This window comes from Sorex fumeus, unplaced genomic scaffold (assembly GCF_029834395.1).
Source record: "Sorex fumeus unplaced genomic scaffold, SorFum_2.1 ptg000072l, whole genome shotgun sequence".
NCBI classification, from domain to species: Eukaryota; Metazoa; Chordata; class Mammalia; order Eulipotyphla; family Soricidae; genus Sorex; species Sorex fumeus.
Window position 1 is genome coordinate 8,842,312 of NW_026606129.1, and position 20,739 is coordinate 8,863,050.

At 61.8% G+C, this 20,739-nt stretch overlaps 1 protein-coding gene across 3 annotated transcripts in view; it reads right to left on the reverse strand.

The window, feature by feature from the left end:
• ATP2B2 (ATPase plasma membrane Ca2+ transporting 2) overlaps positions 1–20,739 on the reverse strand; it is a 79,727-nt gene that overhangs the window by 23,717 nt on the left and 35,271 nt on the right. The window contains exons 6-11 of one of the 3 annotated variants that reach the window (XM_056129711.1): positions 20,405–20,437; positions 19,387–19,446; positions 15,252–15,293; positions 14,143–14,301; positions 10,715–10,929; positions 7,116–7,358 (exon numbers count right to left, since the gene is read on the reverse strand). In XM_056129711.1, the coding sequence (XP_055985686.1) occupies positions 7,116–7,358; positions 10,715–10,929; positions 14,143–14,301; positions 15,252–15,293; positions 19,387–19,446; positions 20,405–20,437 (752 nt within the window). The remainder of the gene's footprint in view (positions 1–7,115; positions 7,359–10,714; positions 10,930–14,142; positions 14,302–15,251; positions 15,294–19,386; positions 19,447–20,404; positions 20,438–20,739) is intronic. The other 2 variants (XM_056129712.1, XM_056129713.1) reach the window with 2 other exon arrangements.

The following is a 20,739-nucleotide window of genomic DNA, read 5'->3' on the forward strand; positions in this document are numbered from 1 at the left end:
CCTGCACCCACGTCCTGCCCAGCCTCATCCAGGCATGGGGGCTGGGGGGGGGCTCCACAGGCCCAGGCCCTGCGGGGGGCCTGAGGGGGTGCATGGGGGCTGGCGGACCCCCCTCTGACAGCCATGAAGACGCTTTTGTTCCCGCAGAATGCGGCAGCCCTGGAAAACTCAGTCTGTTGATTGATTTTTCATTCTTTTTTTTTTTTCTTCCCCTCTCTCACCATTGTGTAAGGAACCTTCTGGTGATTTTCAGAGTTTTAGGCATTTTTCCACACCAGGCTTTCTCCACCCTCCACTAATGAAAGAGAAATGACAACACGGAGAACTTAAATAAAAACGTCTAATTACTTATGTGCCGAGAGAGCCGTGCGCTCCTGCCTCAGCTCCCCACCTCCCGGCATTTTATTACCCTCCGGGAAATATTTTAATTTTCCTCTAAAAGGATTTCAAACAATCCCCGGTCGCGAGTGGCGCAGCTGCCTCCCCCGTAATTCAATTTGTTCCCCTGAACTTGTGCTCAGAGATCGCCCACACGTGGCACGAAGTGGCAGAGCGCCGCCCTGCTCTCGCTGGGCTTTTGAAATCCTGACAAACCCGGAGGCTTGGTTCCCGCTGCAGCCTCGCCCAGGCCCGTTTACCGCCAGGTCCCGTCCTGCGGGGGGCGGGGAGCGAGGGTGGGCAGTGTCCGCTCTCGTGGCCAGGCAGCAGCGCGCAGGCTCCCCGGCACCCCGGCCCGGCCCGGCCCGGCCCTGGTCTCCCCTGCAGAGCTGGCATCCAGCACTTCCCCGTGTGGGCGTCCAGCCCCGGGGGGGACGGGTGCAGCCATGGGCGTGACTGGGCGCTTGATGCTCCGGTTCTGAGGTGCCAGAAAGTGGCTGGGCTCTGAGCAAGGAGACGGGCGACTTGAATCAATGACGGGTGCGCGAGTGAGACGGAGGAAGGGAGAGACGGTGCAGGGGACGAGGCAGTGGCAGGTCCGGTCCCCTGAGCTCCGCCAGGAGGGACCCAGAGCCAGGGGGAGGCCGAGCACCACCGGCCAACCCAGCCCCCTTCCAGAAAGGAACTGAAAAGGCAGAGCAAGCACAGCAGGGAGGGTGCTTGCCTGGCACGCAGCTGACCTGGGTTCGATTCCTGGTCCCCATGTGGTTCCCCAAGACCACCAGGAGTGACCCCTGAGTGCAGAGCCCTGAGAAAGCGCTGAGCACTGCTGGGTGTGGTCTCACCCCTCCCCCCAAAACACCAAGCCCTCCCAACCCCAAACAGGAACACCCACGCCCAGGCAGCCACGTGGGAACCGTGGCCGTCCCTTAACGCTAAGAACAGCGGCTGCAGGTGATGCAGTGGCCAGAGCCACGGGTCCTGGGTGCCACCCACAAGCGTGGCATGTGCTCCCCGTGGCTCTGACGTCGCGATTCCTGAACTTCCCATGGCCAGATGTATGCACGCACCACGGCCAAGGAGGTGTGTGACCCCAGCACCACAGCCAAGGGAGCAGGAACAGATACCTGCAACCATGAAGGATGGTGGGAATGAAGGTGGGTGGCAAAGGAGACCAGAAGTGCCCTCTGAGCCTGCGGGGTCACTCCTGGCTCTGTCCCTGCAAGAGCAGGACAGACAGAGATGTGTCCCCCGACCCCCAGCCCACGCGCTGTTCCCACTCACAGCAGCCACACGTGGCAGCCATCCACACGTCCATCTCCGGATGAGGGAAGCAGGTGCCCCTCAGGGCTGGAGTTCAGCCTCAGGGGAGGGTGTTCTTCATCGGAGCCGTCAGGGCCGGGACCAGGGGACTCAGGGTCCCTGCGTGGAGCAGCCACGCAGGGAGACTGACCCCTGCAGAACCTCTGAACCTCTGAACTGGGCAGAGCCCGGCCACAGGGCGGAGAGCAGGCCAGGGAGGGGTGTCAGGCTGGGGGGCACCAGGCACGTGGGGTCTGGGGGAAAGTGGGCGGGAGGCGTTTTTGGATGGAGGGTGAGAGGGGCACCGGCCATGAGGACCCAGCCCAGGCCGCTGGGCTCTGCCTGGGAATGGTCCCTGCATGATGTGAAGTGTAGTTACCAGCATGGAAACAACACTCTACCAGTGACAGTGTGGGGGGGGGGACAGGACAGACACAGAAGGTCACATTCACATGCGGGATATAAAAACATCGTAGGGGGCCGGAGCCATAACACAGCGGGGAGAGTTTGCCTTGCACACAGCTGACCTGGGTTCGATACCCAACATCCCATATGGTCCCCTGAGCACCACCAGGAGTAATTCCTGAGTGCATGCGCCAGGAGGAACCCTGCGCATCGCCAGGTGTGACCCAAAAAGCAAAAAAATAAGAGTCAATGTTTTTAAAAAAAAAATACCGCAGGATGGGGAGGGAGTGATCAGATGGTGGTCGGGTGCGGTGTTGGCCTTGCACGTGGCCGACCCAGCTTTCATCCCCACAGGGTCCCCCACAGGGTCCCCTGAGCCCACTAGAGGAGACCCCTGAGCGCAGAGTCAGGACGTCAGACCTCAGCACTGCCATGTATGGCTCCAAACCCGAAAAACCAAACCAAACTGCAACTGAAGCCCAGCATGAGGGTTATGCCTGAGGACAACGGGACCGAGGGCAGGAGGGACATCGAGGCAGGATGGGGTGGGGGGGTTGGGACAGACGCGGCAGGGAGCTCGCCCGGGGGAGGAGGTGCGGCGAGGGCAGGGCCCACCGTGACAGCGATAGGGGACACGATCACGCCGGAGCAGCGCTGAGGGCTGAGAGGCGGTAAGGTGATCGCCACGATACCCTTTCAGCGGCCGGATTATTTACCACAGCACTGAGAGAAAAGGGGGGGGAGGAAGAAGAGAGAAAGAAGAAAAGGCCTGCCACAGAGGCGGGCCGCGGAGGGGGGAGGCGCAAAGGGAAACCCGGGACGTTGGTGGCAGGAAATGTTGTGTCCTGACCAGGAATCACAGTCGTCTGTGAGATCCCACCCACCCATCCATCCACAAACACATCAACCATCCATCCATACAGATATCCATTCACCTGGCCACCCAACCAACCACCCATGCACGCACGCACACACCCACGCATGCATCCATCCATCCACCCCCCCATCTTCCCACCCCAGGCCCCCGCCTAACCGCCCTGGTCCCCTCACCACCCATGGAACTAAATCCCCCAGGATTCCTGGGGCCCAGTGTGCTGCCTGGGGGGAGCCCCCAGCTCTGGGCCACAAAGATCTGGCTCTGGTTCTGGTTCTGATTCTGCTCTGCTCAGGCTCTGGGCATCTTCTCTGGCACCTCCTGGCCGCTTTGTGTCTGCCCTAGGGGGGAGGGTTCCCAGGTCGTGGGCTGCTGAGCAAGGCAGGCGGGGTGGAACACGGCAGGAGCCCAGTGCGTGAGTGGTGGTGGCCATGCTGGATCACGGGCTCACGGGGCAGGAGGAGACGGAGGCGGATGCAGATGAGCCCAGCCTGCATCCCCTACAGCTGCGCAGGGGGGCCGAGGGCTGGGCCTGGTTTGTGGGAGCTCAGAGCCGCCTCCTGGCGGGTGCTCAGGGCCCCGGATTCTGACCCTCCATTTCTGGGCCGCAGCCTATAGCAAGGAGACCCGACAAGGCGTCCCCAAGGCCTGAGGCTCCTTGAAGGTACAGATGACACCCACACAGACGCCCTGGCAAATACCTCTCCCCACTTCTAAGGGGGCAGATGCGGAGTCGAGAGCAGAGCAGAGGGGGCTGCGGAGGAGAGCCCTGGTGGGCCTGGACTCAGGCCTGACTCCTCACCCCACAGGACAAAGCGGAAGGAGAGAGCTCAGTTCTTTCCTGAGGCTCCTACCAGTTCACACTCGTCAATCCACCACCCTCGTATTTGCTCATCTACCCTCCCTTCATTCATCACCTTTCCCAAGACACGACGCATTCTCCACCCATCCACCCAACCACGCACGCACCCACCCACCACCCACCTATCCACAACCTTCCTTCCACCATTCACCCACGTGCCTATTCATCCATCTAATACACCTATCCACCCACCCACCCACCCACCCATCCATACATCCATCCACCGTCTACCCATACATACATCCGTTCACCCCTCCACCCTTCATCTATTCACCCAGCCATCCAACCATCTGTCCATGCACACATGCACAACACCCACGCATGCACCCATTCATATATGCCTCCACACATCCACCTACTCATCCATCCATTCTTGCATGCGTGCATGCATTCATTAATCCATGCATCCATCCATGCATCCATCCATCCACCCACCCATCCATCCACCCACCCATCCACCCACCCACCCATCCATGTATCCATCCATCCATCCATCCATCCATCCATCCATCCATTCACCCATCCACCCACCCACCCATCCATGTATCCATCCATCCATCCATCCATCCATCCATCCATCCATTCACCCATCCACCCACCCACCCATCCATCCATCTATCCATGCATCCATCCACCAACCCATCCACTCATCCATCCATCCACCCATCCATCCATCCACCCACCCACCCACCCATGTATCCATCCATCCATCCATCCATCCATCCATCCATCCATCCATCCACCCATCCACCCACCCACCCATCCATCCATCTATCCACGCATCCATCCACCAACCCATCCATCCATCCATCCATCCATCCACCCACCCACCCACCCATCCACCCACCCACCCATCCATCCACCCATCATGACCATCCATCCACCACCCCTTTCTCTCCTTAGCTTTCATTTCATCTCAGTCTACGCTTACCCCCCAATCCCTGCTACCCACGAGCCTGTGCTGGGAACAGAAATCACTCCACATGACTCTCTCATGCTGCGCCCGAACAAGACGAACACGGGAACCGTATCTCCCTGTGTGGCGGGGACCAGCCCTGCACAGCCCTAACTCCCCGGGCCGGGTGCTCCCAGTCCACGCTGACAGCAGGTGGGAAGGCGCACGGGCCTTTGCTGCCCCAAGTCCCGCAGCGATTACTCGAGGGTGGACCCCAGCCTCTGCCTCTCCTTGGTCTTCCTTCTGAGGAAGGAAGTGGACCCAGGGCCCGCCTGCCTCTGCCCGGGCTCCTGGGGGTTGTGGGCAGGCCCTGCCCTTTGCAGCTGTGATGCCTCTGGGCTCTGCCGGTGGTCTTTACCGCAAGAAACAAGTCCATGCCCAAACTACCGACAGCGTGTCTGTGCCATGCCTGTGCCAAGCAACTCCTCCTCATCACAGTCCCTGCTCCCCCAGGGTCTAAGGTCCAGAGATGGCCATCACTGGCCGGCCTGTGCCCAGTAGGTGGGAATCTGAGCCAAGGTGCCCTAGCTCCAGAGACATCCACTGTCCACCACACACGACTGTCAGCCCAGCAGAACCACGTGGCTGGAAAACGAGGGAGGCGGGAGCTCGTGCAGAGGGGGTGCCCGCGGGTGAACCGACTTGGCCCCAGGTCACCCTCAGCTGCTCCCCTGTCTTGAAGCGTCTGGAGATGATGCCCAAAGCTCAAAGCACAGCCTGGCGGACTTATCCCGGCAGAGGTTTCCGTGGCAGACACGGCCTTGTGGCAGACGCCTTTCCTTGCAATGGTGCGACGCGCATCTCAGCCCAAGCCCAGCGCACAGGGCTCTGCCTATGTGGCCACCCCCGTTGCCTGAAACTCTCTCGGGGCATCCCCCTTCCCCCGCCGTGTCCCATCACAGGGCCCTTGGGGAAGTGCATCTTCTTTTTTTTCTTTTTGAGACACACCCAGTGATGCTCAGGGGTTCTTCCTGGCTCCGCACTCAGGAATTACTCCTGGTGGTGCTTGGGGGACCCTATGGGATGCTGGGAATCAAACTTGGGTCGGTCGCGTGTAAGGCAAACGCCTGACCCGCTGTGCTATCGCTCCAGCCCTGGGAAGTGCATCTCCGTTATTTTCGGAAGGTTTGAGAACAGCCCATGGTTCTCCCCAACTCCTCAGTCAGGGTGGGCAGAGGGGGGATTGGGAGCGGAGGAGGGGGGAGAAGACACGGATGCCATGATTCCCACCCCCGCCCCAGGCTGCCCTCGCCCCCTCTGCAGGCCTCTGCCCAATGCCCTTCCTCCCCCTTCTGTCACTTCTGTGTCCTTGGGCGCAGTGTCTGGCAGTGGGGAGGAGTGGCCGGAGCCCGCAGCCTCAAGTCGGGGGAGGAAACTGCGGCCCAGCTCTGCCCCCTTCTGGGCGCCCTCCCCTTTCTCCTCGGGGCTGCAGCCCTGTCCAGGTCTGGCCCGCCTGCCCGGGCCAGGGGGGCGGGGCTTGGGCATGTGCAAACTCAGCCCAGACTCAGCCCTGAGCTCAGGGACCGCTTGCAGAATCACCCCGTTCCCGGGTGCAGATCAGCCTCGGGACGGACCCTCCTGTGCATCTGTCCCTGCCTCCCACTGCGGCTGAGTCACACGACGGCAGCAAACAGGAGTCCCTGCCACCACCACCAGCAGCCCACGCAGCTTTAGGGACACGGGGTAGGGGGTTTCGGATCAAAGCCTGCGAGCACTAGGACTAAACACAGGATCATGAGTCCAGACGGCCACAGCGAGTCCCCTCTCTGCATCCCTGCCCTTGGCCGTGCGACACCAGTGACTCCTTGGTCCCTGCACCGGGGCTGGACTCTTGAGCCCATGTGGCGAAGGCCCAAAGTGAGTAAGGCCAGGCCAGCCTGGAGGGGCCACATGCCAGTGGTCGCCAGTCCCAGTCCCCGGCCCCCAAAGCTGCAGACTCAGCTGGGCTCCAGGCCCCTGGGGAATCAGCCCCGATTCTGCGTCGAGGGCGGATGAAGAGATGCACTCACAGGACGGGACTGACCACAGAGAAACAAGGGGATGATTCTGGTCCCCTCAACACAGATCAGAAGGACTGAGAAACAGGACTTGGGGGCCAGGGAGACCCCCTTTGTGTTCGGGTCACCTGCCGTGTCCATGCAGGGCTCTGGGCCTGAGCTCCAGCCCCGATGACCCCCTGAGCACGGCAGGCCCAGCCACGGAGCCCCTGAGCACTGTCCGAAGGACCGGGCTGTGAGCATCACTCAGGTCCTGCAGAGTGTCACGGAAGGGTCGCCCAGACCCCCGGGACGGGAGGGCGCACCCCACGCCCATAAACCCAAGCCCGGACTGGCGCTCACCAGGATCTTGGTGGTGTAGGCGCTGTTGATGGAGATGGCGTTGACCAGCAGCTCCAGGGTCTTGGCGTTGATGGAGCTGGGGTCGGGGATCTCCTTGTAGTGGACATCGCCCACGTAGGCCTGCACCACGGTCATGCGGTTGGTGGTCAGCGTGCCCGTCTTGTCTGAGCAGATGGCTGTGGCGTTCCCCATGGTCTCACAGGCGTCCAGGTGACGGACCAGGTTATTGTCCTTCATCATTTTCTGGGGAAGGGATGGGGAGAGAGTGGCAGTGAGGAGGGGGCCGGGCAGGGCGGGGCCCCCGAGCACTTGCAGTGACCAGACAGAGTTGTCGAGTTGTCATGTTCTCATGGTAGCTTCCTCTGAAAGCAGTGGATGGCCACTATGACACATGCAATCTGTCTTCTTGGGGGTCCATAAGGTGCTGGGGCCCACGGAGAGCCTGTGTTCTGCCTCTGAGCTTCCCTCTGGCCACTCTGCCTGACTCATGGGGAGAGCGAAGGCAGGCGGGGGCTTTTTAATTTTCTCTTTTACCCTGACATCAGCAACTTGGCCTTGTTGGCTGACAGTCTCTGAAATAGAACATCTTCCACCGAAGATGGACTTTTTTTTTTCTTTTTGGGTCACACCTGGCGATGCTCAGGGTTTACTCCTGGCTCTGCACTCAGGAGTTACTCCTGGCAGTGCCCAGGGGACCGTATGGGATGCCGGGGATTGAACCCGCATCGGCCGCGTGCAAGGCAAACGCCCTCCCCGCTGTGCTATCACTCCAGCCTCAGAGACGGACTTTCTTTGACTTTACCAACAACAAATAAAACCAGGATCGGTTAAGCGCTCAGGAGCAAGGGAGGTAGCGAGGAAAAGGGGAAACATCTCGATGCGTTCACGTCTGAGTAGTAAAATGCTAGGATCCAAGTGTCTTCTTCTAAAAATTGGCATATGGATTCTACTTTTGATAAGGAAATGAAGACATTATAATTTGCACAAGAAATGCCACATGCTTAAAAATATACGTATATAAATACAAAATGTAAAAATGAGACATTTTTTAAAAAGAAACTCAACCGTGACGCCACCACCCAGACTGACCTATCTTGTTTATCAATGTTGTTTTAAGGGCACAGAGCAGGTTGGGCGTCACCTTGCATGTGGCCCACCTGGGTTCGATCCCCAGCACCCCATATGGTTCCCTGAGCACCAGGAGTGATCCCTGAGCACAGAGCCAGGACTAAGCCCTGAGCATCACTGAGTGTGTGGCCCTAAAACCAAAACCAAGACAAAGACACAGGGTGGAAGAGGAGAGGGCATTTGCCTTGCAGGTGACTGACTCGGGTTCAATTCCTGGCACCCCATATGGTCCTCAGAGTACTGTCAGGAGTGATTCCTGAGCACAGAACCAAGACAAAGCCCTGAGTACTGCTGGACCAAAAAAAATGGGGGGGCTGATTTGTCACTAAATGGATTGTGAGGAGTGAAAATATTGGGTAGGAGGGGAAAGCCTCGGACGTGCCTTGCACATGGCTGACCCAGTTGGTTCCTGGCAGCAACGGGTCTCTGAGCATCACAGGGGATAGCCCTGCAGGTTGGGGTGTCCCTGGCCTCCCTGATGCTGTAGCCTGCGAGAAGCTCCCCCATCCCTTGTGTGGAGAGTTGGCGTGGTTGGCCCCTCTCAAGAGCAATAAATACACGCTGGTGGGGCTGGAGCAACAGCATGGAGCGGGGAGGGGTTTGCCTTGCACGCGGCCGATCTGGGTTCGAGTCCCAGCATCCCATATGGTCCCCTGAGCACCACCAGGGGTGATTCCTGAGTGTAGAGCCAGGAGTAACCCCTGAGCATCGCCAGGTGTGACCCAAAAAAACCCCAAAAAACAAAAACAAAACACAAAAAACAACATAAAAAAAAACCCATTCTGGAGTCTTAAGACCGATGGTGCAAAAGGAGGTACAAACAGCCTCACTCTGTCCCCGGCGCTATCCACGCTGCCCCACAGGGGTCTAAGTCACCGACGTGGGTGAAACTGAACCCCTACCTCTTCTTGGGACATTGGGTGTCACCCATGCATTTGTCTGGCTCCCCACCCCCCAGCGGGCAGTGCTCCCTCTGGGGTGGTGTGTGGGAGCTTATCAAGTGTCCGTACATGCAACACCACCCGGGGGCTGGAGGTGCAGGTTCCTGGCAAGTGAACGACAGCGGCACGGAGGCCGTGTCTGCCCAGGGCCCCCAGGTCACGGCAACTTCTGAGGATCCCGAGCTCAGCTGGGCGGCCCTGAGGACCCCCAAGACTCAGGACTGGCAAATCGTCACATGGAGCCCCGTCTGGGTGTCTGCTGGGTGGGCCGGAGTCTCCTCAGCCCTGGCGGTAAGGCCGGATGACACTGCGGGCCCGGCGCGCCCTGAGCTCCCTTCTCTGTATGAAATTACACCAGCGCACCGGGCCCAAATTCCGGCCCGGTAACTGATGCGCTTGGGGCCCGCCAGCCAGGCACAGATGCGCCTCACGGGAATATCCTGGGGACAGGAGCAAAGGCCCTGATGTGGGGGGTCTGGGGTCCCGGGAAGGAGTAAGCCCAGGGCGTGAGTGAGGACCCCCAGGACGAGCCAGAGAGAACCCGCCTGCTTGTCGGGAACAAGAGCTGGCCGGCTGGACATCAGCGAACACTAGGGGACGCTGCCCTCACCCCCCAGCCACTCAGGACACCCTCCAGCCGGGCACAGATGCGCCTCACAGGAATATCCTGGGGACAGGAGCAAAGGCCCCGGTGTGGGGGGTCTGGGGTCCCGGGAAGGAGTAAGCCCAGGGTGTGAGTGAGGACCCCCCAGGACGAGCCCTGGTGCCAGCCCTTGTCCAGAGAGCAGGGCTGTGCTCCCAAAAAACCAACTCAGAGCTGAGCTCTGAGCACCCCAAACTGTGGGCCCAGCATGGGGACTGCACGCTGGTGTGTGTGTGTGTGTGTGTGTGTGTGTGTGTGTGTGCGCGCGCGTGCACGCACTGCTGCGTGTGTCTGGGGGAGGGGGTGGGGATGGGCTGAGGCCTCCACAGAGACTGCTGCGTGTCACCTCTGCACAGTGGGGACGGGGTCAGTGGCAGAGCCTCATAGGAGAGCTGGAGGGTGGGTACCCGACACTGGGCGGGACCCTCCACCCGACACTGGGCGGGACCCTCCACCCGACACTGGGCGGGACCCTCCCCAGCACCACAGCCGACAGCCACAACCAGGCTGACGGTCGATGCTTCAGGCTCACGGGGACAGGAGAGAAGGCACGGAAGGGCGCTGGCCCTGCACGTAGCTGACCCGGGCTTGGTTCCTGGCACCCCACAGGGACCCCGGAGCCCCCAGGAGAGATCCCTGAGTGCAGAGCCAGGAGTCAGCCTGAGCAGCGCCGAGTGTGGCCCCCAAGCAAACCAGACCAAAGTCGGAGGTTTCGGCAGAGCCAGGTACTGGCCCCAGACTGCGTCCTGCCCCGTGGCCCCTCCTGGCCGCCCGAGGCCTGGGCGTTGAGGCTCCCGGCTCTGTCCTCTCTCGGCTCCCAGGGGGTCTTTCCCTTCCTGGGTCTCCTCCCGCCGTCCAGCCCTGCGGCCCCCCACACCCCTCCTCACCTTCACGGAGTAGGCCAGGGAGATGGTGACGGCCAGAGGCAGCCCCTCGGGCACCGCGACCACCAGCACCGTCACCCCGATGATGAAGAACTTGACGAAGTACTGGACGTACACGGGGGTGCACTCGGGGAGCCATGGCTTCTTGTTGACCACGAAGGTGTCCACGGTGAAGTAGAGCACCAGGATGATGACCGTGATGGCCGACATCACCAGGCCTGTGGGGGGGGAGGGTGCGCTCAGGGGGCTTCCGAGAAGCACAGCGCGGCCCAGCTCGTAGCCCTGCGCTGCCCCCGACCATCACGGAGCCTCAGTGTCCAGCCCGTCCTGTGGGAATGAGTGGACCTCATGGAAGTGCCCGGCCAGCTGTGCCTGCCCGGCGTGGGCCACTGGGCTCTGGCCTGGTGGCTCCCGTGGTCTCTGCTCGCCCTTGCATGTGCCAGCCACACAGTGGGAGAGGGGACAGTGCCCTCCTCGGGCACGAGAGGACACAACTGGCGGGAGCCCGCAGGGAGGCCGCGGGGGAGGGCAGGGAGGGTCAGAGCCGCGGCGGGGAGGAGTCCTGGCCAGGAGGGAGGACTCGAGGACAGAGGTGGAGAGGAGGGGAGGGGGCGACGGTGGACACAATCCCCGCTCTGCAGCTGGGGGCCATGGTTGCCTCGGGCAATGGGCTGTAGCAGACACACATGCGAGTGTGTGCGGGTGTACGCAGGTGTGTGTGGGTGTGTGCGGGTCTGTGCAAGTGTGTGTGTATGCGAGTGTATGTGGGTGTGTGCAAGTGTGTGCGAGTGTATGCAAACGTGTGCGGGTGTGTGCTAGTGTATGTGGGTGTGTGCAAGTGTGTGCGGCAGTTGTATGTGGGTGTATGGGGGTGTGCTAGTGTATGCGGGTGTGTGTGGGAGTGAGCGGGTGTGTGTGAGTGTGTGCAGGTGTATGCAGGTGTGTGTGGGTGTGAGCGAGTGTGTGTGGATGTGTGCGAGTGTATGTGGGTGTGTGCAAGTGTGTGTGGGTGGGCGAGTGTGTGCGAGTGTGAGTGTATGTGGGTGTGTGCAGAAGTATGCGGGTGTGTGCGAGTGTGTGTGGGTGTGTGCGGGTGTACGCAGGTGTGTGTGGGTGTGTGCGGGTCTGTGCAAGTGTGTGTGAGTGTATGCGGGTGTGTGCAGCAGATGTATGTCGGTGTGTGCGAGTGTATGCAAACATGTGCGGGTGTGTGCTAGTGTATGCGGGTGTGTGTGAGTGTGTGCAGGTGTGTGCGGGTGTGTGCGAGTGTTTGCGGCAGTTGTATGTGGGTGTATGGGGGTGTGTGAGTGTATGCAGGTGTGTGTGGGAGTGAGTGGGTGTGTGTGTGTGCGGGTGTATGTAAACGTGTGCGGGTGTGTGAGTGTGCAGGTGTGTGCGAGGGTGTGCGTGGGTGTGTGCGAGTGTGGGCGGGTGTGTGAGTATGAGTGTATGTGGGTGTGTGCAGAAGTATGTGGGTGTGAGTGAGTGTGTGCGGGTGTGTGCGAGGGTGTGTGTGGTTGTGTGTGAGTGTGCGTGGGTGTGCGAGTGTGTGTGAGTGTGAGTGTATGTGGGTGTGTGCAGAAGTATGTGGGTGTGTTTGAGTGTGTGTGGGTGTATGCAGGTGTGTGGGTGTGTGCAAGTGTGTGCGAGTGTATGCAAACGTGTGCGGGTGTGTGCGAGTGTGTGCAGGTGTGTGTGGGTGTGTGCGAGTGTGTGCGGCAATTGTATGTGGGTGTATGGGGGTGTGCGAGTGTATGCAAACATATGCGGTGTGTGCTAGTGTATGCGGGTGTATGTGAACGTGTGCGGGTGTGTGTGAGTGTGTGCGGGTTGTGCAAGTGTGCGTGGGTGAGTGTGGGTGTTTGCGAGTGTATGTGTGTGTGCGAGTGTGTGTGGGTAGGCGGGTGTGTGTAAGTGTGAGTGTATGTGGGTGTGTGCAGAAGTATGCGGGTGTGTGCGAGTGTGTGCGAGTGTATGTGGGTGTGTGCAGCGGATGTATGTGAGTGTGTGGGTGTGTGTGATTGTATGCGAACATGTGCGGGTGTGTGCTAGTGTATGCGGGTGTATGTGAACGTGTGTGGATGTGTGCGAGTGTATGCAGTTGTGTGCAGGTGTGTGCGAGTATATGTGGCTGTGTGCAAGTGTGTGTGGGTAGGCGGGTGTGTGTGAGTGTGAGTGTATGTGGGTGTGTGCAGAAGTATGCAGGTGTGTGTGAGTGTGTGTGAGTGTGTTGGGGTGTGTGCGGGTGTGTGCAAGTGTGTCCTGGGATCAGTCGTCGTCCATTAAAAACAAAGAGAAAAACACGAGGGAAAGGCGGCTGGGGGTGACAGACGAGGACGGGCTGCTGTGGCTCAGGCGCTCAAGGGGGTCTTCCCGGAGGTGGTGATGTGGAGCCGCGGGCAGAAGCACGGGAAGGGGCAGCCAGGCGGGGGCCAGTGGGAAGGGGTCCGGGGAGGGGGCAAGGCAGGGGACGCCATGTGGGTCGAGAAAACAGGTTCAGGGAAGAGAAGTGACTTGCTGAGACCAAGGGGGCTGTAAGCTGCTAAGGTCAGTGGGGCCTGGGGCCACTGTGGTCGGAGGGCGTGTGCCCACCCCGTGGGCCCCTGCTGTCCCCAAGGCTGCGCCTGCAGCAGCAGACAGAGCGGGAGGGACAGGGACGGGCGTCCCCCATCAGTCTCCAGGCCCATATCTGGGGTGGGGCAGAATCCCAGCTCCTGCCCCACTGCCCCAGCTCAGCAGCGCCCCTGCAACTGTCCCGCACCCTCCCCCTCTCCCGAGGGACCCCCGTGCCCACGTGGGCTCAGCCTCCAGGCAGAGGCAGGGAGGGGTGGGGGGGAGCCAACCCCCCGGCCAGGAGTACCCTGACAGGGTCCCCCACCCCTTGTCTCCTTGGGGGGTTGGGAGGGGTCCCCGCCCCCCCGGGCCCCCCAGCTGCAGACCCGCAGCCAGGAGGGGAGTGAGGGGTGAAACACTGACCTGGGCTGTGAGCAGGAGACGCCCAGGTGGGGGGTGGCGGAGCGCCCCCGCCCGGGCTGGAAAGTTCACTCGTGGGTGCTCAGCCAAGTGACCCCCGGCTTAGGCTCCCACCCTGGCCCTTGACTTCTCCCACCTGCCCTGGTCTACAGCAGGACGGTTCATCCGGAGCCCAGTCCAGCCGGCCTGTCCAGCCCTCCAGAGGGCTCAGAACCAAGCGCAGGGGCGACGGGACGGCCCCCAGCCGGCCTTCGCGGCTCAGGCTGGACCTCCTGACGGACTTCCGCAGGGTAACGGGCACCTGAGCAACTGCGACTCGGTTTCCCCAACTTCCACCCTGGGAGCGGGTGGGTGGAGCTAGAGGAAGGTGGGCGCCGGTGTCCGGCTGCAGCCTTGGCGGAGTGGACGGCATGAGGCAAGGGGGAGCGGGGGCCTGGCGCTGCGGGCATTCCACTCACCCGCCTTGCCGATCTGCACGGCCAGCTTGGTGAGCTTGCCCTGCAGCACCGACTTCTCCTTCTTGTGCGCGCTGGCCTTCTTCCTGTCGTCCGCGTCCCCGCCCTCGGCGCTCTTCAGAGGCTGCATCTCCATGGCGGCCGCCCCGTCCTGCTGCTTGGCTGCAGGGACAGAGGGAGGGGGCGGACACGCAGACACACGGACACACGCAGACACACAGACACGTGCACCGCAGGTCAGCCCGCAGGCGGGGCGTGGGAGAGACTCCCCGCCTGGGCCCCTCCCCGCACGGCCAGCTCAGAAGTCTCGCATGCGTGTGTGTGCGTGCCCGTGTACACGTGTGCATGTGTGTGGTACATCTCTTTGTGTGTGCACGCCTGTGTGTGCATATGTGTGAGTGTGCATATTCACGTGCATGTGTGTGTGACTGTGCATGCCTGTGTGTGCATGTCTATCTGGGTATGCATGCATGTGTGTGTGTGTGCACGTGTGCATGTGCTGCTGTGTGCACGTCTCTGTGTGCATGCAATGTACATGCATGTCTTTGTGTGCATCTGTGTGCATGTGTGCCTGTATCTGTGTGCATGTGCGCATGGATGTCTGTATATGCATGTGTGCATTGTGGGTGTACTTGCATAGATAACTGTGTGTATGTATTTGTGTCAGTGCCTGTATTCTGTGTGTGCATGTGTATGTGTGTGGTCCCTCCTGCAGCTGGGACTCTGGTCCCAGGAATACTCTCTGGCCCCAACCTGGGCTCAGACACCGCAAGGCACGAGTGGGCGGGTGGCCCCTCACCCCTCACCCCTGCTCGCCCCCCACTAAGACGGGACCTGCAGGCATGGGGCCTCGGAGGGGGGCTGGCGAGTGCCCATGAGACAGAGGACACAGAGACGGGCTTACGAGGCCCAAGAGCGCCCGGTCCCTGTGTGCCGCTCCCGGCCCAGCCCCAGGACTAAGAGGCCAGCGTGCAGCTGCACGGGGCTGAGCTCCGAGGCTGGGGCAGGGTGGCCCGTGGCGTCTCCGCGTGAGCCCAGCGACACCCCCGCAGCCCTGGGGTGTGGGCATGGTGCCAGGTCACCCCTGGAGGCCCGGGAACAGAGAGGGTTACCTTTGCTCTGGCTGGCGTCCGCATTGCCATCCTGCATCTTACCTACGCGACAAAGAATTTTAACAGACAACGGAGCATGGACACCACACACGTGGGCACCACAAAGACACGACAGGCCATGGACACGCGTGGCACAGACGGGGGCGGGGGGATGCCATCTCCTTCCCTCTGTGTGGCCTGGGAGACCAGGGTGGGCCCATATGACCCGCCGTGTGGGGCGGGGCTGGCTGAAGCCTGGCCTGGGCGCAGGGACGGGGTCTGGGCAGTGGAGCAGGGGCCCAGGCCCGGGTCCCCAGGGACTGGTCACTGCCTTTTGTGGAGAGAGAGAGGAAGAGAGAGAGGTACAGACAGGCAGAGACAGAGACAGGCAGACAGAGCGAGAGGAAGGGCGTGATTCTCCGACGCGGGCGTCTTGCCATGGTGTCCCTAAGGCTGGCCTAGGCCATACGTACTCCCATGTCCCTTTCAGTGGGTGTGGCCACACCTGCCCGGCATGGACGCACCTGCCCAGGCCCCTGCAGACGCACTTGCGGGGAGGGAGTGGAGGGTCCCCAGCTGTTAGCCGTGCTGGGGGGACCTGGAGCACTGTGTGGAGCCCCGAGAGACGCTGGCTGGACCCTGGCTGTGGGTGGGCATCAGGAGAAGGCTGGTCAGCTCCAGGTGAGCCGAGCCCCTCGGCCAGGGTGCCCGAGTGCCCTCAGCCCAGTGCAGCTCGGAGGTGGGCAGAGGTGACCCCGTCCTCGCCTACTGCAGTGCCTGGGGGGCCTCCCGCCTTCCCAGCCCGTCCCCATTTCATCCGGGTCTGCGGGTGCCTCCCCAGGAGAAGGAGCAGGTCAACAGAGGCGGGTGGTGTTCGCAGGTGCAGTCCTCACAATGGCCTACGAGGGCGCTCTTGCACCCCCTTTTTTTCCTTTTTGGGTCACACCTGGCGATGCACAGGGGTTACTCCTGGCTCTGCCTGCACTCAGGAGTTACTCCTGGCGGTGCTCAGGGGACCATATGGGATGCTGGGAATCGAACCTGGGTCGGCCGCGTGCAAGGCAAACGCCCTACCTGCTGTGCTATCTCTCCAGCCCTCTTGTAGCCCATTTACAGATGAAAAACGGAGGCTGAGGCGAGGGCCATTCCCCCCCCCCCCCCCAGCCTGTGGTACCACGTGAGAGTGTGGCTTGACGGCCCTGGCCTCAGTTTCTCCCTCTGAAATGGGGGTACGACCCCACCGCCCAGCTAGCTACCTGGAGGGAGACCCTGCCCGGTCAGCCCTTGGCAGTGGGCAGGGCAAATGTCACCCCTTGTTGTCCCCAAATCCCATATGGCAGGGGGCTCTTATGCCATTCTGTGGGCGAGTAAACTGAGTCAGGGGTACCGAGCTTATCTTCCTGGAGGCTCCCTGAGTACCATGCTGGGCTCCCCAGCCCCCATCACCCTAAGTGCTGGCTGGCCTATCCCAGGCAGCTAGACACTCTTCCTTGCACAGACCCCCCAGGGCCCAGACAGGAAGGTTTGTCCTGCACGTCTGTCAGATTCTTCCTTCCTGGGGCCAGAGCGACAGGACAGTGGGGAGGGCTCTCGCCTTGCAGGTGCCTGATACCCGTTTTGATCTCCACATCAGTTCCGGTTCCGCACCACCAGGAGTAAGCCCTGGGCACCTCGGGGTATGTCCCCCCAAAACAAAACAAAACAAAAACCCAGAACAACAGCAAAAAAAAAAAAAACCAGAAAAAACAACAACAAAAAGCCCTTCAGTCCCGCTAGGCTGAAATGCGGCAGACACAGGCTTCCCAGCCCGGGAGGGACCGCCTCCGATTGTCTTTATTTCTGAAAGCAATCACCCCACTGGGCCTCTCAGTGGGGGCTGATCAGCTGCACCCGCCCATCCGCCAAACCAGCACTTTCCTCCTTCACTCAGTTGGGGGGGTGAGTGGCCTGGGGCCCCCCAGAGAGGAGCTGACTGGCCTCGCCTGGAACTACGGCAGGACAGCCGGCTCCATCCCCAGTGGACACGGAGCTTGGGATGCACCACAAACCTAGGCGGGGAGCCGGGGAGGGGGCCCAGAGGCCCCTCTCGGGAGCAGATGCCGAAGGCTCTGTTCTCTGGGGCATGGAGGGTGAGGGGGGCCTGCCAGGCCTCTGCCCTGCCCCAAGTCAGCTCCCTTGCCCCCACCCGGGTCTGCTTCTCCCTGAATGGGCCTGAGCCCAGCCGTGAGCCGCGGAGAGCAGAGCGCGGGGTCCCCACCATCTGGAGCTGCCGCATGTCACCACGTGATCACCGCACCCTGTTATTTCACCAACATCGGCGGGACTTAAAAACAGCTTTGTACAATGGTGGCACTCTCTTTGTTTTTTTTTTTTTTTTGCAAAACATCTTGGTCAATGATCTGCGACAAGAATGCAGTGACCCGCAGTGACGCGTCACTGCCCAGAATGGGGGTGACATGGGGCATAGGAGAGACATCGACAAACCCAAACCTCCTGGCAGGAAAAGAATGCAGTAAAACTGAGAGAAGGTCTCCAAGAGCCGAAGCCTTCCAGGTGGGGGCGTGGGCCCCGCCCACAGCGCACTCTCGGGAGGAAAAGTCCCGAGCTGAGGAAGAAGCCGCTGCACGCTCCCCACAGGGAGGGACTGGCACTAGCCTGGCCTAACTAGAAGCGTTTCCCCTTGAGGAAACTGGGCTGGGATGAGGACGGGTCCAGCCGGCTCCACCCGGTGGGGCTGTGACTTTGCGCTTCTGCCCCCATCTCCCTGTCTCGAAAGCCGCTGTCCGGCGAGGGTCAGGAGGGACCATGGACATGGCACGCAGGTGCAGTGCCTGGCACAGAGGGAGGTGCAGAGAGCAAGTCCTTCCCTGTCCTGCAAACCTCCCCGCCCTGCTGCAGCCTGGAGGTGAAGTCGCCCTCTGGGGGGCCCGACCTCGTGGACAGGATGAGCAGGTGCTCAGTGCTGCCCTGGGCCACAGGACCCCGCTCCCGAGTCCCCTCCAGCCCTGGCGTGGCCCACCCTGGCTGGCTCCCCATCATCCCTCGAATGACGCCAGCCCCTCTTCAGCACACAACACCTCCCACGCCTGAAGCTGCCGCCTGTCTTGCCGGGCCCGGAATAGAGCCGCCCCGAACGGGCCCTTCCGGCAAGGCCGGCCTCAGCAGCAGCTCTGCCCCCCCCCCCCCACACACACCCCATGCCAACGGTGCTTCCGTCTGTGGCACCTTTGGGCCCAGCTCGTCCAACCAGCGGGCTGGGAAGGGGTGGGAGGAGGAGGGGAGAGGGAGCCTGGGGAAGGAATAACCTAGTAAGGCAGGAGGAACCCAGACCCGGGGTCAGGAGAAGGCTTCTCCCATCCATGACACCCTAACTAGACCGGGCAGCCGGGATGGCGCCCGGGGGTCCCTCTTGGCCCTATGTAGGGACGGAAGCTTCATGGCTCTGCAGATGGAGAGTACAGAAGGAAAAAATCTTGGAAAGGTGAGGAGTGAGTGAGTGGAATTCCTTCCTGGGGTGTCAGGAGACGAAGAGGCAGCGGCCAGCACCCCAGCCCAGCCTCCACCCGCACGCGGGGCAGAAAGAAACAGACTCCAAAGGAACCGGCACAAGCGTCAGCGAGAGACACCCAGGCCTCATTCGAGGGACAGACCCGGGCCCGAGCTCAAGCGAAAAACCCACAGCCTGTTGCTCCGTGAGAGAGAAGAGGAAGAAACATTACGGGGGGGCTCAGCCATGCTCACCCCTCAGGGAGCACGGGGCGGGACCGGAGAGCTGACCCCTGGCCCGGGTCCTGGCCTCCAGGGCGTTTTAGCCTTTCCTGGGGGACCCAGTCGCCAGCTTCAGCTTCGGTCCTGACCCCAGGCCTCTGCTCCAAGCCAGGGTCAGAAATTATCTTAGGAGAGGGTCACGGTGGACACGATGCCGCTTCTCAGGGGCCAGATCAGCGGCCAATGGGGCCAGTTTCATTTTGGCAGCCACAAGCGGGCGTGCGGCTGACTTCCTGGCCCTCAGTGACCCCTCTCCTAAGCCCTGCCCCGCCCCGAGAGAGGCACCGCTGGCCGCAGCTGCAGGTCCAGCCGGGGTCGGAGCGGTCCAGAGAGGGACAGGCAAGCCCAGAGGGGGGTCGGCCGAGAGCTCCCGGCGCCGGAGACGTACCATTGACCAGGCCGGGGTCGGCACTATCTGCAGCATTTGAACCTGCCGCGCCATCGGCCGCTGTGGGGTGGAGGGTGGAGAATGCGTCACGATGGGGCAGCAACAAACACACAACAGCAGCGACGCACGACATGAGCTGGCGGGCGGGAAGTCACGGGGCCCTGGGCCTCAGAACACACACCCAGACCTCCGCTGGCAACCGGGAAACTCGGGCTGGGTTGTGCGTGGGGCCTGTGTGGGGGGCGTGTGTGTGTGTGTGTGTGTGTGTGGGGGGGGGGGGTGAAATGTTCCCAGAACAGGTACAGGGACTGGGTGAAAACAAACCAGGGGAGGGATCAGATCAATAGTACAGCGGGGAGGGCGCCTGCCTCGCACGCGGCAGACCCGGGTTCCATCCCCGACACCCCTTAGGGTCCCCCTGAGCGCTGCCAGGAGTGATCCCTGGGTGCAGTCAGGAGCCAGCCCTGAGCCCTGCCAGGTGTGACCCCCAAACAAAACAAAACAAAACAAAACAAAAACCAAGCTCGGCCATGCCAGGCTCTGAAAGGAGACAGGAGGGTGACCAGCAGGGCTTGGGGACGGGATGGCCGTGGGCCGGGGGTCTGGCAGGGGACACAGCGAGGGTGACTCGGCCACTGCACAACACCAGCTTCCTGCCAACCCGACGGCCGAGGAGCAGCGCCCCCTGGGAGGTGACTCAGGGGCCGTGTGTGTCCCTGAATCTCACAGATGCCGTGAAGTGGTGACGCACGCGCGCACTCTCTTTGGGGGGATGGGGCCCTGCGGGGTACAGGGACGGGCCGTGAGGAGGGGCCCGCTGGGGCTCGGGAGGTGCTGAGTGGGGCGCGGAGGCCCCTGTGGGCTGTGGTGTGTGGCTGCTAAGCTGATGCGCTGGGGGGGGGGTCTGGAGTGGCCCGTCCCGGTGGGCACTGGTGAGGGAGCAGTCGCGGGGCACGTCCTGCTCAGCCCAGGGCCCCGAGGTCACAGCCCTGCCTGCCCTGAGGGTGTCTTACTGTACCTGGTAGCTGGAGGCCATCCCCCTTCTTCACACCTGCATGATGATTGTGGAGACGTGTTAATGGAGAAGCACACACAGCCTCAGCTGTACACGTGAGCACACACATGTGCACACACACACACACACAGGTGCCCACCACACTCGTACAATCGCACACCCTGCGTCGTCCTGAAGTGAAACCCCGGCTTGGGGAGCTCTAAGCCGGGTGTGGGGGGTCTGGGGGCTGCTGGGCTCTGCCTGGCTCTGGTGTCCGGGGGTGGCCGCGTCCCCTCGCAGTGCTCTGTGCTGGCACCTCCCAGCACGGGACCCTCGGCCATCTAGGGTGGGAGCCGCTC